The sequence below is a fragment of the Grammomys surdaster genome, unplaced genomic scaffold (genome assembly GCF_004785775.1).
Source record: "Grammomys surdaster isolate TR1022 unplaced genomic scaffold, NIH_TR_1.0 189, whole genome shotgun sequence".
Taxonomy (NCBI): Eukaryota; Metazoa; Chordata; class Mammalia; order Rodentia; family Muridae; genus Grammomys; species Grammomys surdaster.
The window spans coordinates 8,331,933-8,353,564 of NW_021604634.1; the positions used below are offsets into that span (position 1 = coordinate 8,331,933).

The following is a 21,632-nucleotide window of genomic DNA, read 5'->3' on the forward strand; positions in this document are numbered from 1 at the left end:
AAAAACAAGTATACCCCTCTAAAGTAAAACAAATCCATTTAGACACAAATAAAATCTTCTCCACCATATTTCCTGTTAGTTGCTGTATGTAACAAATAGCATACACAGCCCTGAATAACAATTTATAGTCTCACGGTTCTGTAGACATCACATCAGAGAAAAGCCTCTTAGAGCTAAAGTTTCCGTGTCTGAGAGATGGTTCATATCTGGGCTCTTGGAGAGAATCTATCTCCTGTTCATTTAGCTTCTTGAAGTCACAGAGTGGAGGTACCATTTCCTTGATGCCAATCACTCCTAACTTCTAGAGGCCATCCTTACTCCCTGGCTCTGTCTACTCTCATCTCCAAAGCAAACAGAGGCAAGTCAGGCTCTTCATATCCTTCTTATCTCTATCGCCTCTGACTTCAACCAGAAAGGATACTTTAGTGTTAAAGTTTCATGTGATTAGACAAGATGCTGAGATCATGTCTTCATCCCAATCTCCTTAATTTAAACACATCTCTAAATTCTCTTTGCCATATAACATGAGTACAATTTTGAGCATGAGGCTGTGGACCTCTCTTTGGAGTGTCACCCTCCTATCTGTGACACTCTCAACCTTTCATTTGAATTCCAATTTATTTTTGTAGTAGCACCAATATATAGTACCATTTCTGGACTTTCTTGTTTAGCTTAATTCTTAGCCTTAAGGTATCAACTACCAAGTCATTTCCATAAAAATGGTAATTTAATTATTTTATCTACCAGAGCACTTGGTCTCAAACATGTCCTCATCTTTTCTCATATTCATAAATGTTATGTTCTAAAATAGGAGATGTCTAAATTTAAGCAAAATAAATATTTTATAACTATAGTATACATTGCAATATAGTCAATATTCTTTCTAGTGCAACCACAGTCACTATTTGATGCATTCACCTTATGCTTTTCTTTTTTAGTAATTCGTTTTCTATGTATTTATCATCATTGAAGTCTTCAAAGGAATTGAGAATTCTCAACACATTCTAACACAACAGATAATCAATTGGATTTTCTCTTTTCTTGCTCTGGCTGACTGGACCATTGCCCTGTCTTGAGCTTGAATTGATTGCTGTCTAGTCTACTATAACTGTTAACCTGCAGATGTCTTTTTAGACTCACTCTCAAGATCCCTTTCACATTTCTCCTAGGTGAAAAGTCATCTAATGAATGATTTCTCCCTTTTTGTGGGAGTATAGTCTTTGTTAGCTCCCTGAGGGAAAAAAATATATACCGTTTCTTAATTAGTTGCTTATATGTTTTTATTCCATTCTCACATTTTATTAACAGGCTCTGTATAGTATTCTTGATTAGAAATTTTCCTCCTTTTCTAACATGATATAGAGATGCACATATGGATAGTATAGAGAATGGTCCACATGGCAGACAGCTTGAAGCCACAAAGTCAGAGAAGTGAGCAGAACATTGTGGTGGTTTAACTGAGATGTTCCTATAGTCTTGGACATTTAAACATTTTTTCCTCAGTTGGTGACACTGTTTGCAGAGGATTAGGAGGTGCAGCCTTGCTGAAGAAAGATGTCACTGGAGACTGGCTTGAAGAACTTAAGGTCCTGCCCTCCTTCCTCTTTGCTCTCTATTGGCTTTGTGATTGCAGTAAAGGATGTGAGTTCTCAGCATAGCATCCTGCTCCTGCTGCTGTGCCTGGTTCTTGCTGCCATGTTTTCCCATCATGACAGACTCTTATATCTCTGTAAGTACAGAAAAACTCACTATGGTCGTGATGGCCCCTTGGTCACAACTTCATCATAACAACAGAAAAGAAACAGGACCATTGTGAAGACAAGCCCACTTCCAGAATGTTCTCAGGCATCACCTTTAGGAGATAATGAATGGCCCCTGAGGGGATAGGAAATGGCTTCCTTATGTACCAGTGTGTAGAGACATCAGAAAAAGTTTCATGGCCTTTATTTCATAGCATAGACTGGCTCTATTTTGGAGACCATTCTATAGCATCAACTCCTCCCTGAAAACCAGATAAGATATGTAAAAATCCTCACTTTTCTATATGATCTCTCAGGACCATACATTTTTAACTCTTCTATTTGAGTGCCTTCATCTAATATCCTAGAACACAGTAACAATGTTTTGGTATCCTATCTGTGGCTTTGATGTTCAAAAAGTCAAATATAACTGATACTAAAACCTGTTCTTCTTTTCTCGTTTAAAATCTATACTAGAAATAAACATGTTTTTGTAAGCTGGATATGAAGAATTGAAAAATCACATACAGTTTAGACTAAAAAAAAAATCCCATAGATTTCTTATACCTACAAATAAATGCAGCTCTTACTCCTCATCAAAGAAAGTTCTTCCTGCAACAGAAAGTCACAACAAGGACATATGCTCAACTATGTTCATAGCAGTCTTATTCATAATAGCCAGGAGCTGGAAAGAACCCAGATGTCCTTCAATTGTGGAATGGATTTAAAAAAATGTGGTACATTTACACAATGGAGTATTACTCAGCTATTAAAAACAATGAATTCAAGAGTTTCCTAGGTAAATGGATGGAACTAGAAATTATCATCCTGAGTGAGGTAAGCCAATCACAAAAGAACACACATGGTATTCACTCACTGATTATTGGATATTAGCCCAGAACCTTGAAATACCCACGATTCAACTCACAGGCCACATGAAGCTCATGAAGAAGGAAGACCAAGTCGGGGTGATTCAGTCCTTGTTAGAAGGAGCAACAAAACACTCAAGGGAGCAAATATGGAGACAAAGTGTGGGACAGAAACTGAAGGAGGGGGCATCTGAAGACCATTCCACCTGAGTATCCATCCCATGTGCAGTCACCAAAGGTAGATGCTGATGTGGAAGTCAGAAAGTACATGCTGATAAGAGCCTGATATAGATGTCTCCTCAGAGGTATGCAAGAGTCTGACATATTCAGAGGCAGATGCTCACAGCTTTGAACTGACCATGGGTTTCCCAATGGAGGAGTCAGAGTGAAGACTGTAGGAGCTGAAAGGGTTTGTGGCCCCATGAGGAGAGCAACAATACCAACCAACCAGAGCTCCCAGGGTCTAAACCACCAGCCTGGGAGCACTTAGGGAGGGATCCATGGCTTCAACTGTATATGTAAGGGTGGAGGGCCCTGCTGGGCATAGGTGGGAGAAGAGATCCTTGGTCTCATGAAGGCTGGATGCCCCAGGGGGTTGGAATTTGAGGGTGGGGAGGTGGGAGTGGGGTGGTGGGTAGGGGTACATCTGCAGAGAAGCAGGAGGAAGGGTGAGGGGATAGGGGATTCCTGGGTGGGTGGAGGATGGGGGTAATGGAATAACATATGAAATGTAAATAAAGTATCCAATAAAAAAAAGATTAAAAAAAAAAGTCACAACTGGTCAAATGCAGAGAACAACTGACTGACCATGAGTTACCTAGCCCTAACTGGTACATCTACAACATAATTTTTACACCAGAAGAGGGGGCAGAATTGAAAGAGCCAGAGAACCAGGAAGTCTGCTGTAAGACTGTGTCATCTATATATGAAAAAGTGAAGCTACTCTCATGAAATTCAAGAAACACGACTACTTAAACAAGACCTGAACAATGACAACACCCGTTGTGATGCCACCCTGGATAGGGGAAATCTCATGTGGCTCCACATTAGGACGCAAAGAACCATAGGCAGTTAACGGCTGAGAAGAGAGGGAAATGTAGTCTTCCCAAGGGATGAGCTTCTTAAATGATTACCTAATACCTAGTGGTTAGTTTCTTTAAAAACATATACGTGCAAATGTGCCCATTCAGAAAGCATGTTCGAGAACCCCAAAGACCACCAAGGAGCCAATTCTGATGCAATCGCACTATGGTCTTTTTACAAGCTCAAGCTTAGGCTCACTTCAATCACTGACAAAGTAAGACAGGAGGGTGAAGTCTCACGCCCTCAGCAGGACAAGGTTTTATAAGAAATGGCTGGCGAACAATTCAGGGGGGGTTCTATCCTGGCAAGCATCTAATTAAACAACTATTATAAGCTGATGGTGTGGGTGCTCTGAAGCAAAACCATGAACAATCACAAATGGTTTGAAAGTAAATCTAGAACTAGCAGACTGATTGTGATTGGCTGCTGCTTAGGTAGTAGCTAGACAATAACTCTGGGGTATGGGCAAGAGACAAGCTATGTGGTTCTTCCTAGAACTTCGGTGCAGTTGCAGGTCAAGTTTTCAGTCATTTTTCTTTTAAAATAGAGGCTGGTCCCAAGATGGAATACTGAACAGATTCAGCTGGTTGCATTTATATACTTATTCATATCTGTATAACAACAATAGAATGCAAATATTTTATCAGTTTGTTTTACAAAACAAAAAAACAAAACAAAGCAAAACATAGCTTAAAAGCCCTCATGCTTTCTAACGGTCCATGAAAAGGTAGGGACTAGTAAGGCGGCTCTGCAGTTTCGAGCACTTGCTGCTCTTGCAGAGTAATCCTCATTTTGAGTCCCAGCACCCATGCATCATAGCTAACAACAATCTTTAACTCTAGTTCCAGGAGATCCAACACCCTCTTCTGACCTCAAAGGCCACTACACACACACACTCACACACACACACACACACACACTGCACATATGGAAATGCAGACCAAGCACTAATATAGACAAAATAAAATGGATAAATATATACAAGAATCTAAAAGAAAAACCCTACCCTTATATTTATTGTCAGTAAATTACACACATTTATCTATCTGCTAATATAATTCTAGAAATTATTAATTTTAGAAACACGTTAGGAAGTAACCAAGTTATAAATAGTGAGAATTGTCATAGCCTCCATTTCTAGGCTTTTATGTCTTTGTAGAAGAAAGATAGCTATACAGCGAATAACTAAATAGTCTATGGTTACATGCCAAAATTAGTATCACAAAGACATAATTTCTAACAGTATGAGGAAAAACAAGGGAATTGGTACTAGAACTATCCTGTAATCCACTTAGAAGAAGAATAATCAAAATAAAACCTAAACTGCAACTTAATGAGACATATATAAGAAAATTCAAATCGATCTCTTAGCATGTATTCAACCTCTATATCTGAATGAGTGTATTAGCTATGAATAGAAACCAGCATTATGTTGCTATAGCTGAAATTTTATGATGTTATAACTGAGCTCTTATTCTAGAACTGACATGGAAACAAAAACTGAACCAAAATAAATACATTTCTTGTAACTAGAGCTTTATAAATGTACTTTTTTTTGAACACTTCTGTACCTTACATTTTAATGTCTTCAGAAAACCTTAGAGATATTCTCCCATTTTGTCCTGGCCTTAAAACCTAGTTCTTGCAAATAGGGAAATCCTTCCAACTCATTTTAATACCAGGATTGTAATCCAAGTTTGTATCAATTAATAATGGACAACAATTTAGTAGTTGATAGATGCTATGTGTTTAATGTTCTTAGATGAACCCCTTTATACTCTTAATTTAATAACTCATTGTAATTAAGCTATTAAGTAAATGTAGAACGAACATTCAATTGTTAAGTTACAGAGCAAATGTAAGTAGTTTCTAAAATCTAATTGACTGGAAACAATATACATGTGCAGGTATTACAGAATACCAGGCAGAAAGCAGGTGAAAAAAATCAATATCTGATTTAATTGTTCTGAGAACTTTCCAGTTGGCATTTGCTGGATTTCTGTATTCCACCAATTGTCTTTAAATTCTAAACAGGGAAAACTATTTCCTTAGATGTAGTTTTAAAAAAAAAATGCATGCACGCACAAGAGAAACTAGCCACCATTGTAGCTGAAGTTTGCAGTTAAGATTCAAGCAGTGAGTGGGAACCAAAGGCACAGATACAAAATATATTCCACGTTAGTTGTCCTTGCCAACTAAAAGCTTAAACATTACATGGTTTCTAATAAGTGAATGACATTTGTATTTTTTCCCAAAATCAAAGTAAATAGATCAAAGTTACATTTCACAATTTTTCTTTTTCTGTCTGAAGAAGTGTTCTCTCATGCAGAAAAGAAGAAAGTATGGCCTGGGTCAATGAAAAGGCTAGCTTTAAAAGTGATCAAACCATGAAAAACTTATTTTCTAAATGATTTAGGGTCAAACAGGCACATTTCCTGAGAGCTCTCAGGTCCTAGCAGAGCAAAGTACTGATGGATAATTTTGTTTTCTGCCTTTCCATATTATTTTTTTATTACTATGGTTTCACTGTACCAGTGAAACAAGAAGCTGCAGGTTTTATAAGGAGAGTTCAGTAGCTAGATTCTTCTTTTATGATTAAGTCTATTTGCACAGTAAGTCTGGGAAGCATGTATTAAAACTGAGAACTGAATCTTTAACAATAAAAAACAAATCCTTTTTGTTGGTTTGTAAAAGGAAAGTTTGTTATATATTGGAATTACATGTGTCAGTGTCATAGAGAATAAATAAAAGTAGTATTTTAGGACAAAGAGGATAAAACTGAATTACGGTCAGAAATACCTTGGATAGAGAGTTGGGTAATAATACACTAAAATCAAATCACTACAGGAATGACTCCGAAAGAAGAGAGAGAGTGGTGTGGGGAGGGAATCTCCTTGGTCATGGGTCGTGTTTGCCCACAAGCTTTAACTTGTCAAGATACCAGCTATAGGGTCATATAAGCCATGCAAAAACATCATTAAAACTAAACATTTAACTGGCAGAAAACAGGGAGTATCTAGGGCTACAAAAACTAGGCTACCGATTAGGTTAAAATCTGTGGAGGTGGAAACTACAGCTAAGACCAGAGCTACCTTCCACCAATAGAGGCCCTCCTCTCCTTGCTTGTGAGTGACATGACCCATGCTGCTTTAGGTATTTGGGCCTGGTTCTATAACAAAGTCTTTTTGTTATTCCTCCTGATGTTTCTAATTCAAGGGAGGCATTCTTAAAAGGACACTTCTATCCTCCTGGAGTGTCAGAAAACCCTGGGGGCTAATGTGGAAGTCTGAGGTTACAGAGAAAGTCCTGAGCTCAGTACAAAATGGCAGACTACCTTTGTCAGCTTGGCTTCCTCTTCTCTAGGGCCACATTGACTACCTGAGTAAAGTCATGTAGTCCTACCCCTGAAATCCCTGGAATACCTTCCCCATGCCAATGAGGCATCTTAGTAGCCTTAGCCTTCAGCCAATGCTCTTTGCCCACCCTGGATATTCTTACCTCCTTGCCCAAAACCATATAACCTTTGGTCTAACCCAAATAAAGTATATGTGTATAAGTCCACCCTGAATAAACGTATATGCAGAAGCTGAGATCATTGCAGAGAGCTAATTCATTGAAGATTATCCGAGAAGGTCTTCGCCTAAAAGAGTTGTAACACAAATATCATTAGAGAAGAAGACTAGGATCCTGTCTGTTTCAGGCTCTGCTTCATCCTTCCAGCCTGGGGTGCAGCAGGGTCTGGACACCCTGAAAGAGAGAAAGCTAAGGATCTGGAATCACACAGGAGTGCTGGTCAGGCTGCATGGTCCTAAGTAGGGAAGAATGCAGTCTTGAACAAAACTAGTTACAAAACATGGCTACAAAACTCAGCTGCAAGCTCTGGGAGATGTCTCAGTGGGTAGGCACTGAATTTTGGTGTGCAACACCCACATAAAACCTGGGCACGGTAGTCATATCAATAATACCAGCACTGGAGGAGGGGAGTGAATATGGGGGGTAGATCCCTGGGGCTCACTAGGTAGACATTCTAAGCTGAGATACTAAGCTCAATTTCATGGAGAGACTCTTTCAAAAAATAAGGCAGAGAAACCATTGAGAAAGAAATCCTTGTTAACTTTTGCCTTCCACATACTTGTACATGTGCATACTACACACACAAACACCCGAATTCATGACTTCAGGAACATACACATGCAAATTTAGCTGTACTTGGAGACACTACTGGTTCTTTGCCAGAATCAGGCCTCAGCATTTCCAGAAGTTCTTGAATTTTACTTCTCCCATGATCCAATCTTAGCAAATAGCCAGTGGTTCCTTTTGTTTGAAAGTCTTAGGTAGCCTAGGTTGACCTTGAACTTGCTACATAAGCAGAAGCTGATCTTGGACTCCTGGTCTTCTTGCCTATAACTTCTAAGTACTAGGATTTTAGGTCGGAGTTCCATGCCTAGATAAAACCAGGCTCTAACGTGGATTTATGAATGATCTTCCTGTAAAAACTGAATTACCTAAGAACAGAGCACCATATATTCACAGCATTAAACTAACTGCCACTTCAAAGGCACAGATGGCATAGGATAAAACTATGTCTGGTAATGGAGTTTCAAGTCTCACAGAGACAAGGAGAAGAACCCCTTGAGGACTGAGACAAAGCAGCCATGAGCTACCCAAGTATATGCCAGTAATAAAACTCTGGGTCTCTGAGAAACAGCAGCATTTTTAAAGTCAGGGCTGGGCCATCTCTCCAGTCCCAAAGCAAAGATTTAAAAGAAAACTAAAAACTTTGCTGGAGGCCAAATTATGAAGATAAATTCAACTGAAATAAAGGTTAAGTATTTTTAATTCAGAAGTTAAAAGCCTCAGAAAAGAAAGAAAACATCTGGGCCTGGGGCAGAGAAGTTAAGAATTTAAAGGTGGGAAGAAATTAAATTGGCTGTTAAGCATAGGAGTAAATTATGCATCCCAAGTTAGACTAATGTTTTCAGTGAGTGAGCTGGTATTGTTGCATCAGCTCCTCCACCCTCAGGAAATGCCTCACTACTCTTATCCTCCTCACAGAGACTGCAAAAACTTTTAGGGACACCATCTGGTCTCTTCCCTCTTTTCCTATAAGGTAGAATGAATGACTCTAGCAAAAGGATGGGGGGTAAAAGTAGGTTTTTTATATATTTGTGTACACGTTTATGTGTGTGTGTTTAACAATAACAATCTGGGAAGTTGCTCTCAATATGCAAGCAAAGGGGAGAACATAGGAGGTGGAAGGAAAGGCTACAGAAGGGGCCAGAGAAAGGAGTAGGGGAAATGATGCAATTTTCATAAAATTTAAAATGTACAAAAAATACTTCACGTCAAACAGAAAAATCTCATAGTTCATCTCTGGAGACATCTTTTTCTAGTATGTTGTCACTACTGAATACTCCAGGGCTGCATCTCAAAGAGACCCTTGGACCTGCAGGCCTGGATCCCAGCTTGACTCATAGACAGTCTGAAATGCTTTGGGTTGTAAGAAGCACTGCCTGTGAGGCCAGAAGGACTCCTTCAGGAGTTTCATAATTTGGCTGTATTTGCTCCTCAACAAAAGCCATCCATTTTCTTAGTGAAGGCCTGCTTCTCTTGTTTTACAAATGCTGGGTTGCTAGCAAATTTTAACCATGCTCCCAAACACACCCTGTATGAGATAGTCAAGGAGCAGGCTACAGATCTGTACCTCCTACTGTGTACCTCCATCACAGAAGTCATCAACTTGTTTTTGATGACTACCCTACAGATCATTAAATGAAAGAACTATTCTTGGCTAAGCTGAACCATGAAGCTACTTGTTATTTGGATTTTATTAAATCTTGGGATTTGATGACTTAAGCCATATCATAGGGGACTTTAGAAAGATATTTAGGCTTCACAGTGATGCACAATTATCCAGTAAGACATTGACTGGGAAAAGAAGGTCTGATGATCAAGGTTAAGTGTCAACAGGACAATGTTGGGAAACAGAGGCAACCACTGATCATTTAGCTCTGAGCTTGCAAGGGATTGTATTGACTAAAGTGGGAAGACCCAGTCTAGAAGCAGGTAGTTTCATTCTCTGAGCCTAGGTTCTAGACTGTATAAAAAAAGTGAGCCGAGTAAAGCATGTGTTGTTCTTTGCTAGTTGTGGATGCATGTTACCAACTGTTGTTGTGAGACCATGATAGCCTTGTACCTTTAAAACATAAGCCAGAATACATCTTCTCTCCTTTGAATTATGTTTTTCAGGGTATTTTATCACAAGAGAAAAAGAAACTAAGACCAAATGTGCTAAATGGTGTTGTCATGAAGTATTTACGTTATCATTCAAGAAGATAGACATCTGGCTCACTTTATCTGCACATTAGTAGTTTCTTATTCTATCACACACTGGCTGAGGCCTGTCCCTTCTAGTCTCACAATTGAGCTTCTCATTAGCCCCATCACGTCAATGTTACCAACTGAATGAGCTCTGGAGAATTTGAGTAGAACTCCTATTTTGTGTTCTACCAACATCAAAATTTGCAATGTATTTTTCAAAACTTAAGATTAAAATCCATCTTTCACTTAGCTATTGGGGGTTAGTTAGTTTAAAATAATGTTGGGAGAAATTTTTCAAGTAGTGCTTAATTCAAGATGCTTAGTTAGTGTGATAGTACTGTCAAGCAATCTAGAACCAACATGAAGTTGAGCCTTCAAGCAAACCTGTGTGAGGTTATCCTGATTATGACTTAGACCTACATATAGGAGTGTCCTGGATGGGATTCTAGACTAAGTGGAGAAGTGGAACTGAAGAGCGGCAACATTTCTATGTGTTTCAACCTATGTACACAGACAGATAAGACAGACAGGCATGCACACGTGCAAATTTTTACAAAGCAGACAATGAAATTCAGTGGATACTCGAAAGCTTTCTTACAATTGTTCTTTTTTTTCTGGTAAAATACTAGTAAACAATGAGATGCTTTTTAATGTTATAATCCAAACCTTTTGTCACTTAGCCTAACTTCCCTTTTGTAAGTTTTGGTTACTTTCCTAGTTTTAGTCTTTTAGTGAGTCTCCCAACTCACTCCGTTATATTGCCCACTGCAGTATAGCAGCACCATCAAATGACCCCCAGTTGGTCACCCTGACACTGCACTTTTCCTTATACTAAAATGTAATTGTACCCACTTTCCAGTATCTTCCCACTTCATGGAGCACACAAAAACGCTCCAGCTAACCACATACTAAGAGGACCAGACCCTCACCTGGATGTTACTGATGACAAGGCAGAAGTTATGAACAAAACTTTTATTTACATACTGTATCTAGAAGCAGATACATAAATTTTTATACAATTGATTTCCAAAAAATGTGCAAGAAATTACTATAATTCGCATACAAACCAAAACACATTAAATCGATGGACTTTGGATAATTCATTCTGTGGTGTTCTCAGTACAAACAGTATACACCTGATTTGAAACATACAAAGTGTAAACTACAGCAATCTAGATTGCAGGTATTAATTTCATGGCACATCAACTATGAAACTTCCTTACCCCAACATAACAATATACTGCTAGGAAATTCAAAGACCCCATCTCATCCTTTCTGGTGGGAGAACTTGCATCATTTTTCAAAAACAAATTCATATTTGCCTTGTTGTATCATGACTGATCAATAAAAAGGGTATTATAAAAATTTTTCTTTACAGGACTAAAAAAGTATTAAAAGAAAGCAAATTTATTATTAATGTACCAATAACTTTAGAATTTTAGTTATTTGTGGAACTGGCTATTCTCATTATTCAACAAAATTGTCTATTGCTGGTAGTGTTATTTAATTTTCTAATTAACACTTCATATTCAATGAAAGACAGATATAAATCAAAGTTATTTTGATTCATTCATAAAAGTTTCTTTCATATATAACATGAAATGTACAGTAAAGTTGGCATTCCTGAAAGCAGTTAGAGATGCTTAGCATTAGGAAAGAAACTGCATAAACCTGTGAGATTTCAATAACTTGTCTTCAGTAATACTGGCTCAGAAATTATGATGAATACTTCGTGTTTCATTTCCTTAATGCTATCGAGTTGCCTATTTGGCACATCATTTAATTCAACAACAAAATTGTTGCCCTGTGTGGTTGATTTCCTTAAAATCATTTTTCAGCTTTGTGATTATTTACTGTGATATGTGACCTGCTAATTTTTCAGAGTATTGCACCATGTAGAAAGAGAACAGTCTTCCTTGGAGAAAGCAAGGCATATATTCAAGTACTTTCCATAGCTCTCTTACTTATAAAAATGTGTTAAGTGTCTTAGGAAGCCCCAAATTAATATTTCATTAAAAAAAAAAAAAAGAAAAAGGGAAATAAAGGAAAAAAAAACCTGATTCACTGTCACAGATGATTTTCTTACTTGCTTTTGTCTTGAATTAATGTAGGAATTCTAAATGTGAAGATTTAAGAATGCCTTACAGCAATAATCACACAATTTTTGGGGTCTAAGCTAGGTCCTCTGCATAAGCTTTATGGTTGTGTAGTTGGTGTTTTTCTCAGACCCCTAACAGCAGGGACTTGGAGGTGCCACTGAATCTCTTGCCTACACTTGGGACCCTTTTCCTTCTAATAATAGGTGGCTTCATCCAGCCTTGATATGAGGGTTTGTTCCTAGTCTTAATAGAATCTGTTTTGCCAGGTTCTGTTAATATCCCTGGGAGATCTGCTCTTTGTTTTTGTTTTGTTTTGTTTTTTGTTTTTGTTTTCTGAAGGGAAATGGAGAAGTGGATTTAGGGGACAGGGGAAGTTGGGAGGGGGCACTGGGAGGAGGAAAGGTATGAAAAACTGTGGTCAGGATGTCATGTATGTAAAAAATTAAAAGTAACAAAACAGACAGGAAAACACACACACGCACGCGCGCGCACACACACACACACACACACACACACACACACACACACACAGAATGGCTTAGATGTTATGTTTGTATCATCTAAGTTCAAAAAAGCCAGAAAGTTAACCAACTTCAATCTAGGCCAAGGTACAAGACGACAGAGACTTAAATCTCTTCATTTTTACCAGACAGTGTCATACAAAAGTCAGTACTTCCCATTGTTTCCCACTTCTGCCAGATGGATGTCTTGGCTACAAAATACAAAAACATTGGCAATATACTTTTCTGTTTGCAAATCTGATTTCTCAATAAATGCTTTGATTTTTATTTATAAACTAGCAGAACCTCATGATTTCAAATTGAGTTGGACAGGTCATATTAAGCATGAAAATGGAAGTTTATCAAGGGTTGTTTTCATAATAAAAATTTGTCCTACAAACACAAAATTGATTATCAAAAAGATTTAGATAAAGATAAGAATACTCTTGACATTTAATGGGTAGATCCTAAACAAACGGCACCATGAGAAAGCGTGGGAAACAAGCTATGTTCAATCGAAACACTTTGGGAACAGTCCCGAGACTTCTATGAGCCACGATCTCCAGGACATGTGCATGTTTTTGGAACATGAAGTCATCTTGACATTCATCATTAATACAGTGACTATGTGTAACACTTGCCATCTAATGCAGATGTGGGGGACTGTCAACTCACCCTAGATATAGTTTCAGTTGTTTAAAAATAAAGTTTTACAAAAAAATAGTTAAGTATCTTGCATAACTTTGCTCGTAAGCATACAATTCTCCAATAGTTCTTAATCCAATAGTGAACACTTGTACTATTACAGTATACTCCGCCCATCATACTAGATGAAATACATCAGAAATTAAATTCTTTGTAACATTCCATCAAAAGTAAGTGTTGTGCTCCTTGTAAGTCAAGATGCCAAAACTCTTTAACATGTTGGCACTGAGCCTTTTCATGCAATATCTCAATTTTGACCCTAGAAATATAGAGAAAAATATAAAGCTATAGCTATATTTGGATGACAAAACCAGCAAGTTTGACCTACGATCTTTACTCTTCTGCATGTGTAGCTGGAAATATTTTCTGAATGGAGAAATCTTTAAATGCTATCACTTAATAGTTTTAATAACACCATTGCAGAACTTTGAACTCAATCAATAGTCTACATTCCAAAATAATTTTTAAAACCTGGGCAAATCATTCTCTAACACAATGATAAGAAAGTAGAGATGCCAAACTACTTAAGAATTAACTAAATTAAAATAAACCAAAATGTGATATCTTCTAAGGGTAGTCACAAGCAGGAAACTATTTCTGGTATCTGACATAGTTTTAGAATTTTTCTCACACAATGCATCACAATTTCTAATTATTTAACTGATGTCATTCAGGGTTTTGGTTTATGAGTAAACTGGTCAAACCCAGCACACTGGAAAGATTATACAGAAGAAAAGTCAAGACAACTTTAAAATAACCTTTCTATTCAAATCAGTTTACAACTTTATATAAACTTTAACGTAAGAAAATACAACTCATTTATGAAACTTGTTTTGTCAAGTTTATGGAAGAAAGTATCTACTAAATAAATCTAGATAAAACATTTAACTGAAAAAATCTCTCTCTCTCTCTCTCTCTCTCTCTCTCATACACACACACACACACACACACATCTCACAAGAAACCAGGGTTATCTTACTTTTGTAACAATTGTTTGGGCTTTACAGAGCTTTAAGTTACGCCAATTTGTACCCGAGTTTAATGACAGAAAAGGCAACAATTTCTAAATTGGTTATATATTTGTTTACAATTTTTAATGTAAGGCAATTTATCAAAAGAGACAAACCACAAGATGAAAATGAAGGCAACAGAAAAATTCAACTTCTCACAACCAAAACAATTATCACATCCTTAAAAAATAATTTAGAAAAGTGTTGTAAAAGATGTTGCAGATTTGCATTCCATTATCAACATTGTATTAATTCATAATTCTGAACAAATTATTTTTAAAGTGTGAGACAAAAAATCATTTTTCAGTGTATATGTAAATGTTTTATCCCACACATTTATTTAACTGGGCCATTTAACATCATAGCAATTTATATTTCTTTAAGTTTCATTCAACTTTACTTAGGGTTGAATACACATGAAATGTGCTTTAATGCATAAGAATCACAGTGGATAGCAGCAAAGGACTAGGGAGGGGCATTAAGGAGAATCTGGTCATTCACATTGTGATTATTCTGCACATTAAGGAAAGATAAATCACACTTCTAGACCCTCAAGACATCCCTTTCCAAGAACTAAAATAAACTCAGGACGCCTTGCAGATACTTCCCCACCCCTGAACAAATCGATGACTCTCACACATAGAAACTAAAAGTTATGGCAGCAAAGACTTCAATGGCGATATAAGTCTGTAAACTGTACTCAAGTCTTGTTTCTGAACCCCAAAGTGCAAGAAACAGGGCTCCCAATCTCTCAGTAGTGCTTCTCCTGCAAATAATCCTTCATTTTGTTTGGCAAAGGCAGTTTCTGAATTAAGTCTATTCTGGTATACTGACGTATAACAAAGCGGCACAGATACTGCAGAGAGCGAACCTGCATGAACCGTGACACTGGATTAGTCAGTCTGACTGGGTAAGTTGCTGATCCAGGCAACCGAGACCTTGAATAACAAAATGCTCCATTTTCAGAGTCCCTGATTGAATGCTCGATTAAGTCAACTATAGATGTATGCCCTTCCACATCTGGCTGTTCATAAAAGCTGAACCTACCATTTGAGTGCTCAATTCTAGTGTGAAGTGTTTTACCATGGGAGCGAAAGCTCAGGCTTAAAAGGTAACGGTCATCAGAACTATCCCGAACAAGAAAAGAACCATCTGGCACGTTTGCCAACTTCCCCTCTGCCTCCCAGCGTGTGATGGGGCCCCAGTACCACCCCTGTTTTGCAAGCTTCTTCAGCTCCTCCGTAAGACTTGTAACAACCATGGGGCCACTACTTTGCACCGAGTCATAAACTCTAGCAACCCCAGGCGCAGAGTTGGGATCGAAATTCAAATGACAGCGAACACTTTCGGCCATGTGCACGTCTGGGCCTGAGAGGCCGCTGAAGTTCCTTTGGATTGGGTTATTCTGTATTGGAGGTAGCAATGGTGAGAGGGGAGGGGCGTCATCATGACCTCCTCTAGGGCTCTGCAACATGACTCCTGTGGTGCCAATCAACAAGTTGTTCACCGATGAATCCACAAGGATCTCTGGGCCTACAACCAGGTCCTGGTCCACATGACTGTCATCTTCAGAGAGGGTGACACTCGCCCCTGGCAGGGGTACGGCTGACACCTCCATGGGAGAAGAAGTATCCAGACAGCAGCTGCGCGGCCCTTCAAGAGGGCACATCCCGTCGTCTAAAGGCACGGTGTACTGAAGGTAGTCCTGAGACATGAGTCCGATTACTACAGGCACGTGTTCCTCCAGCTGGAGGCTCAGGTCCCCGGGTGAGCTGGGGCTGCAGCGGGACTCAGGGCGTGGCTCTGGCTGCAGGTCTCTTAGCTCCCTGGGCTGCAGTAGCTCCCTGGGTTGCAGATCCCGCAGCTCCTTACGCACACCGTTGACTGGTCCTGGGCTAGCAGCATGCACCAAAGCCTTCACTCGCATCTCCATCTTGATGCACGTCTCCTCCGAGCTGGTGGGACGCAGCGGCCAAGGCGTGGGGCTATAATGGTGGCTTCGCAGTGATGTGGAACGGATGGGCCGTGGAGCACGCACATCCTTGAGGCCACCAGGAGCTGAAGCTGAGGAGAAGGTGTCCTCATCTGTGGGCGCAGTGCCGCTCTTGCCCTTGGTCTTCTGCTTGGCGGATAACCGCCTCTTCAAAGTACCCATTAGGCTCTCGCTTTTGGACCTGTTCTTCCCTTTCTCGTCTTCGCTGCCAATGTCGCAGCTGGCCATGTCTTTGCCATAGCAGCTCCCAAATAAAGAGTCATCTTTCACGAAGTCTCCAGCAAGGGACTGGGGCTGAACCACCATGAATTCAGTTTCGTCTTTGCTTTTACTCAGGTTGAAAGATTTCCTGAAGGTCTTCAGACTGATTTTCTTCATTGTGACAAAAGTTAACTAATCCAAACCGGTCAATTTGCTTCTGGAGCAGCTATCCCCAAACATCGGGAGGGGCTGCGATGCCTCATGGGTGAACTCTGCCCGGCTTCATTTAACCTCTGAAGCTATTTTCTGGGGGAAAAAAGTTTAAAAACAAAACAAAAAGCCATTAACACTTAAGTTTTCAAATAAAACTTAACAAAAATTTTAATTTTTAGCTTCAAAACTAAAGCACCCAATTCTATTCTTAGGAATGTCACTCTAAAGATTAGGATAACTGCCTGCTATATATAATGGGCATGGGGCAAACACTGGGTCCTGTATTTACTCCTTGTTTTTTGTTTTGTGTTTGGGCCAGGTATAGGTCTTTTATACTGACCAGGCTCATCTTCAGCACCAGATCTGAGTAACCCCTCACCACTGCCCATGCACCAGGCTGAAGGAGCAAAACATAATGAAACTACCATAATGCCTTGGAAGAACAAGCCTCAAACATACATATGTGTTGTGAGACACAGTCTATGGTCCATCATAGGTGCAGTGCATGACCTAAAGAAGAAAAATGCATCAAAAAACTTAACACCTTTCCACCTACAGCTTAGAGAAACTCAATTAATTAGCAGAAGACACAGCTCTAACTCACTCTTTGCTTACTAACCCCTACTACACACACAGCAAAGTATAATAACACGAAGGCCAGTAACTTATGATCGGGAATGCTCATAGTAAGTAGAAGTTCTAGACAGATGAATGAATGGTAACTTACAATACAAATCTATCTGAAATACACTGGTAAAACAGGTGGGAGTTGATGGAAAAAAATAATATGTCAAGTGTTCAGTCAGTGTTAACTACAGATAGATAACAGGTGGTTGTTGTATTGACAGAATCTGCAAAAATCATGCTCACTGAAACCACTCAGACAACCTATCAGGAACAGCTACATCAGCTCCATAAAAAGCAGCAGCAGTTTTAACAGTCTCGCTGTCATACATTATTCCTGAAAGATACTGTAAAAATAGAATACTTATAAATATTTGGAGCACCAGCCACTTTAAACATGAAGCTATGCACAGAGTAAACTCACTAAGTGCCTGGTCTTGTCCCAGATAGCAGACTCGGTAGCTGATTGTGAAACATTAAGAGTTTTCACTAACCCTGAGGTTTCAATACTCCTGCTTGCCACTATTACATATCTACATCACAGATAAGAAAAACACCAACGCATCTGCAACTCAATTCTAATATTAAGGGGCTAAGATCCGATCTTAAGCATTAGAAAGTATAAATTCAAACCATATGTTTTAGATCTCTTTCCTCCGTCTTCTAGGCAGAGATTACTCTAATTTTTTTAAAAGAGTATCTATTTTCCTGTTTGCACTTCCAAAAATATATGCCATCTTTTTATAGAATTACCATCTGTCTTATGCCCAATAAGTGTTCTGAATCAATCTTGCCATTTTTCTAATTGCTAAGTTTTAAGTTTACACATACACTTGAAAAGATTATATAATGGTTCAAGGGAAAAGGTTTTAGATATTAAAAAAAAAAAGAATAAAGAAAAAAGAAAAAGAAAAAACCTCTACAGGGTCAGTGAGATGGCCCAGCAAATAAAGGTACTTGCCACTAAACCTGATGACCTCAGGTCAAGCCTGAGATCCCAATGGAAGGCAAACTCCACCTTCAAGTACATACAAGTTTGATCTACATACAAACAACAGTAGTAAATGCAAGCAAACACACACACACACACACACACACACACACAGAACATAAAAATCTTTTTAAACAGAAAAAAAAAGAATACTCTACAGACAGAAAGTAACACCTACTTGTTCCCTTACAACTCTTTTTTAGACAGTTTCATGTAAACCAGCTGTCCCTGAACTCACTATGTAGCCCAACAATAAATCTGATCTCAATGAGCCTCCTGCCTCCACTTCCAAAGTGCTGAGATTACAGGTGTGGCCCACCACTCTGGGCAGGCCTTACCACCTCTTTCTAAAGGAATAGTTCCAGGTAGCCATGTGTACCATTTATTTTTAACATCTAATACAAAAACTAAATAGACAAATCAAACAATGATTTAAAGTTAGCAAGCACAGAAGATGTTACCCCCTTTTTACCAAATGGACTCTAGGCTCAGAAAAATTAAAATCTATCCAATGAACCTAAATCTCCTGCCCCTGGGAACAGCAGGTTTTATCCTTGTGCCACGAGGCCTGCCTACAGGTCTAGTCCTTGTACCAATGTTCCTTAATCCACCGTCTGTGTTTTTATTCTCTTAAAAGATCTTGAAAAATACTGTTTGGGAATCACAAAATGATTTAATTAGATATTTTGTGTCTATTGAAATTTATCCTATTAAAAACTAAAACTAAGTTTTAAAATACTTACCTGTTTATTTTAAAACATTAATATACTTATTATGTACTAACATAAATCAGTTTCCTGGAAAAAAATAACCACTTTCCAAATACTAAAAACAGAGAGTGAGAGAGAAATGTAGCAGCATTTCACATTACCAAGAATCTTGTGCTGACAGAAAACATAGCTGAGCTCACATCTGCCTCTGCATATCATCTTTCAATATTTTCTATCAAAGGGTAAGGAGAAATCCAGTGAATAAAGACAGTGGACAAAGAAGATATTTTGCTTAATACCTTGTATATACCTGTACATAGTCTTCTTTGATAATGAAGTATTACTCCATCAACATCTCCAGCTAATGTCTTCCTATACTAAATTTCCTTAGTTTTGAGACAGGGTTTCTCACTGAACCTGAAGCTCAATATCCCAATGAGCTCTGGGGATGTCTGTCTCTGGTACCCAGCACTCAGATTACAGGAGGTGAGCCACAACACCCATGTTTTCACATGGGTTCCAGGGACCCAAACTCTGGTCCTCATATTTGTGCAGCAAGTACCTGGTCCAGTACTTGAGCAATCCTTCCAGCCGTACATGATAAATTCCCAAAAGTTAAGTTGCACTGGAAAGCTGAAAAGTCTGAAACTGTATCAACATTTTTTATTTTTATTCTATTTCACAAAAATCAATTGTATCTTGCATTAAACACGATGCTCATACACGATTATGTTATATTGTGCTTCATTCAATTCATTCAATCATACAAGAGCAAAAAAAAAAGTTTTTGTTCTTTTGGTTTTTTGTTTTTAAATTACATTTGTGCATATAACCAATGATTGCACTAGAAAAGTCCTTAGGAAAGTAGTTAGAGCAGCTGTGGGAGACACAAAATTTTAAAACTATAACCTTTATTTGAAATTTAAACTGGGTTATCAGCAACAAGACTATCTACTAGTTTCATGGAAGTATGAGGCTCACACTAAAATTCATGAAAAAAAAATCTAAAACTTAAGTTGAATAACCATAATGCTTGTCAACTGTTCCTTTAAGTAAAAATGGTGTTTCATTGGGTGGCAGGGGGAGCCAGGTTAGCCAGCCTCAAATAGATTCTTCATTTTCTCTCAAAATACCTTTGTTTCATACTGTGCAATGAGATGTTTGCCTAGCATAGACAAAGCCCTGGGTTCAATCCCCAGCTGTACATAAGCCAGGTGTGATCTGCAAATCTGTGATCTCATCACTTTAGGGGAGTTGGAGTCAGGAAGATCAGGAATCAAGGCCATCCTTACCTACATAGAGAGTTCCAGAATTTTGGGGACCCTGACTCTCCCCCAAGACTATGGTGAGGCTTAAATGGATTGATCCATTTGTCAAAACTCTGTGAATTGTATACTGAAAAATGTGATTTCACTGTAGGTGAATTACACTTCATTCTAAAAACTCACTAAACACGAAATTCAAATCAAGGTAATATATTTCTAAGAGGCATAGAGTAACTAACAAAAACTCTATTACCAGGCATGGAAAACCACCTTTCATAGTGGAACTGACCTGAAAGACTCCTCCCTGAGGACTATCCAAAGGTGCTAACGGAGAGAAGCAATTAGAAGATCCACGTAGGGAAGACCTAGAAACCACAATAATGACCAGCATAGCAAAATATACAAAAGAGTGCAATAGGGCTGGAGAGATGGCTCAGTGGTTAAGAGCACTTGACTGCTCTTCCAGAAGTCCTGAGTTCAATTCCCAGCAATGACATGGTGGCTCACAAAAGGGTGCAATAATAGCATTTATATCTTGGGGAAAACCAATAGCCACCTCATTTAACTAAAGGTCTATTCAACAGGAGGGAATTCATCCCTGGTACTGAAAACCTAGCCAACTACCGTTGGTTGGTGAAGTCACTGACCCCCAAAAGAACCTACTATTCCTAGTATTTTTTCCCAACTGCATTCTAAATATCTATTCTTATAGTCACAAGTAATGGTAGCTCTTATCCCTCATCAGAGAAGCCACATTTTCTAACAGAAACCATCACAGAAATATACAGGTGGCCACGGTGCAGATAAAGCTGGCCCTGGAGTGCCCACTCCCAATCAATATATCTACAATACAATCTATATCTAAGGCTCCGGGAACACTGCAGAAGAAGGGGCAGAAAAACTCAAATAGTCAAAGATCCTTAAAGCAATGTCTTACATACACAGGCTAAATACTTAGCTAGCTACATATTACATAGCTAGCTAGTAAACTGCTACAGTTCCATTAATAGGGAAACCAAAGCACAAATACCTAGGACACTTGTCAAAATCATATGACTGATTCTAAAATCTACTTAATCACAACATACACTTTTATAATATATAATTCTTCTTAGAAAAAACATAGCTTTAACCTAAGTTGTAGAAAACAACAACACACACATACACACATATCAAGTATCTATAGACTACTAGTTTAATATACAGGCAAAGAAAGAAGTACAGGAAACATTATGAGAAAAAGAAATCTATAAGACTAAATGCAAAGATTTCTCTCTCTCTCTCTCTCTCTCTCTCTCTCTCTCTCTCT

At 38.5% G+C, this 21,632-nt stretch overlaps 1 protein-coding gene across 2 annotated transcripts in view; it reads right to left on the bottom strand.

Annotated features, from left to right (window-relative positions):
* Window positions 1–14,234: 14,234 nt before the first annotated feature.
* The window catches only part of Socs6 (suppressor of cytokine signaling 6), a 19,451-nt gene continuing 12,053 nt past the window's right edge, over window positions 14,235–21,632 (bottom strand). For both annotated transcript variants that reach the window (XM_028768949.1, XM_028768948.1), the window contains exon 2: window positions 14,235–16,826. In XM_028768949.1, the coding sequence (XP_028624782.1) occupies window positions 15,078–16,697 (1,620 nt within the window). In that variant the 5' untranslated portion in view covers window positions 16,698–16,826 and the 3' untranslated portion in view covers window positions 14,235–15,077. The remainder of the gene's footprint in view (window positions 16,827–21,632) is intronic.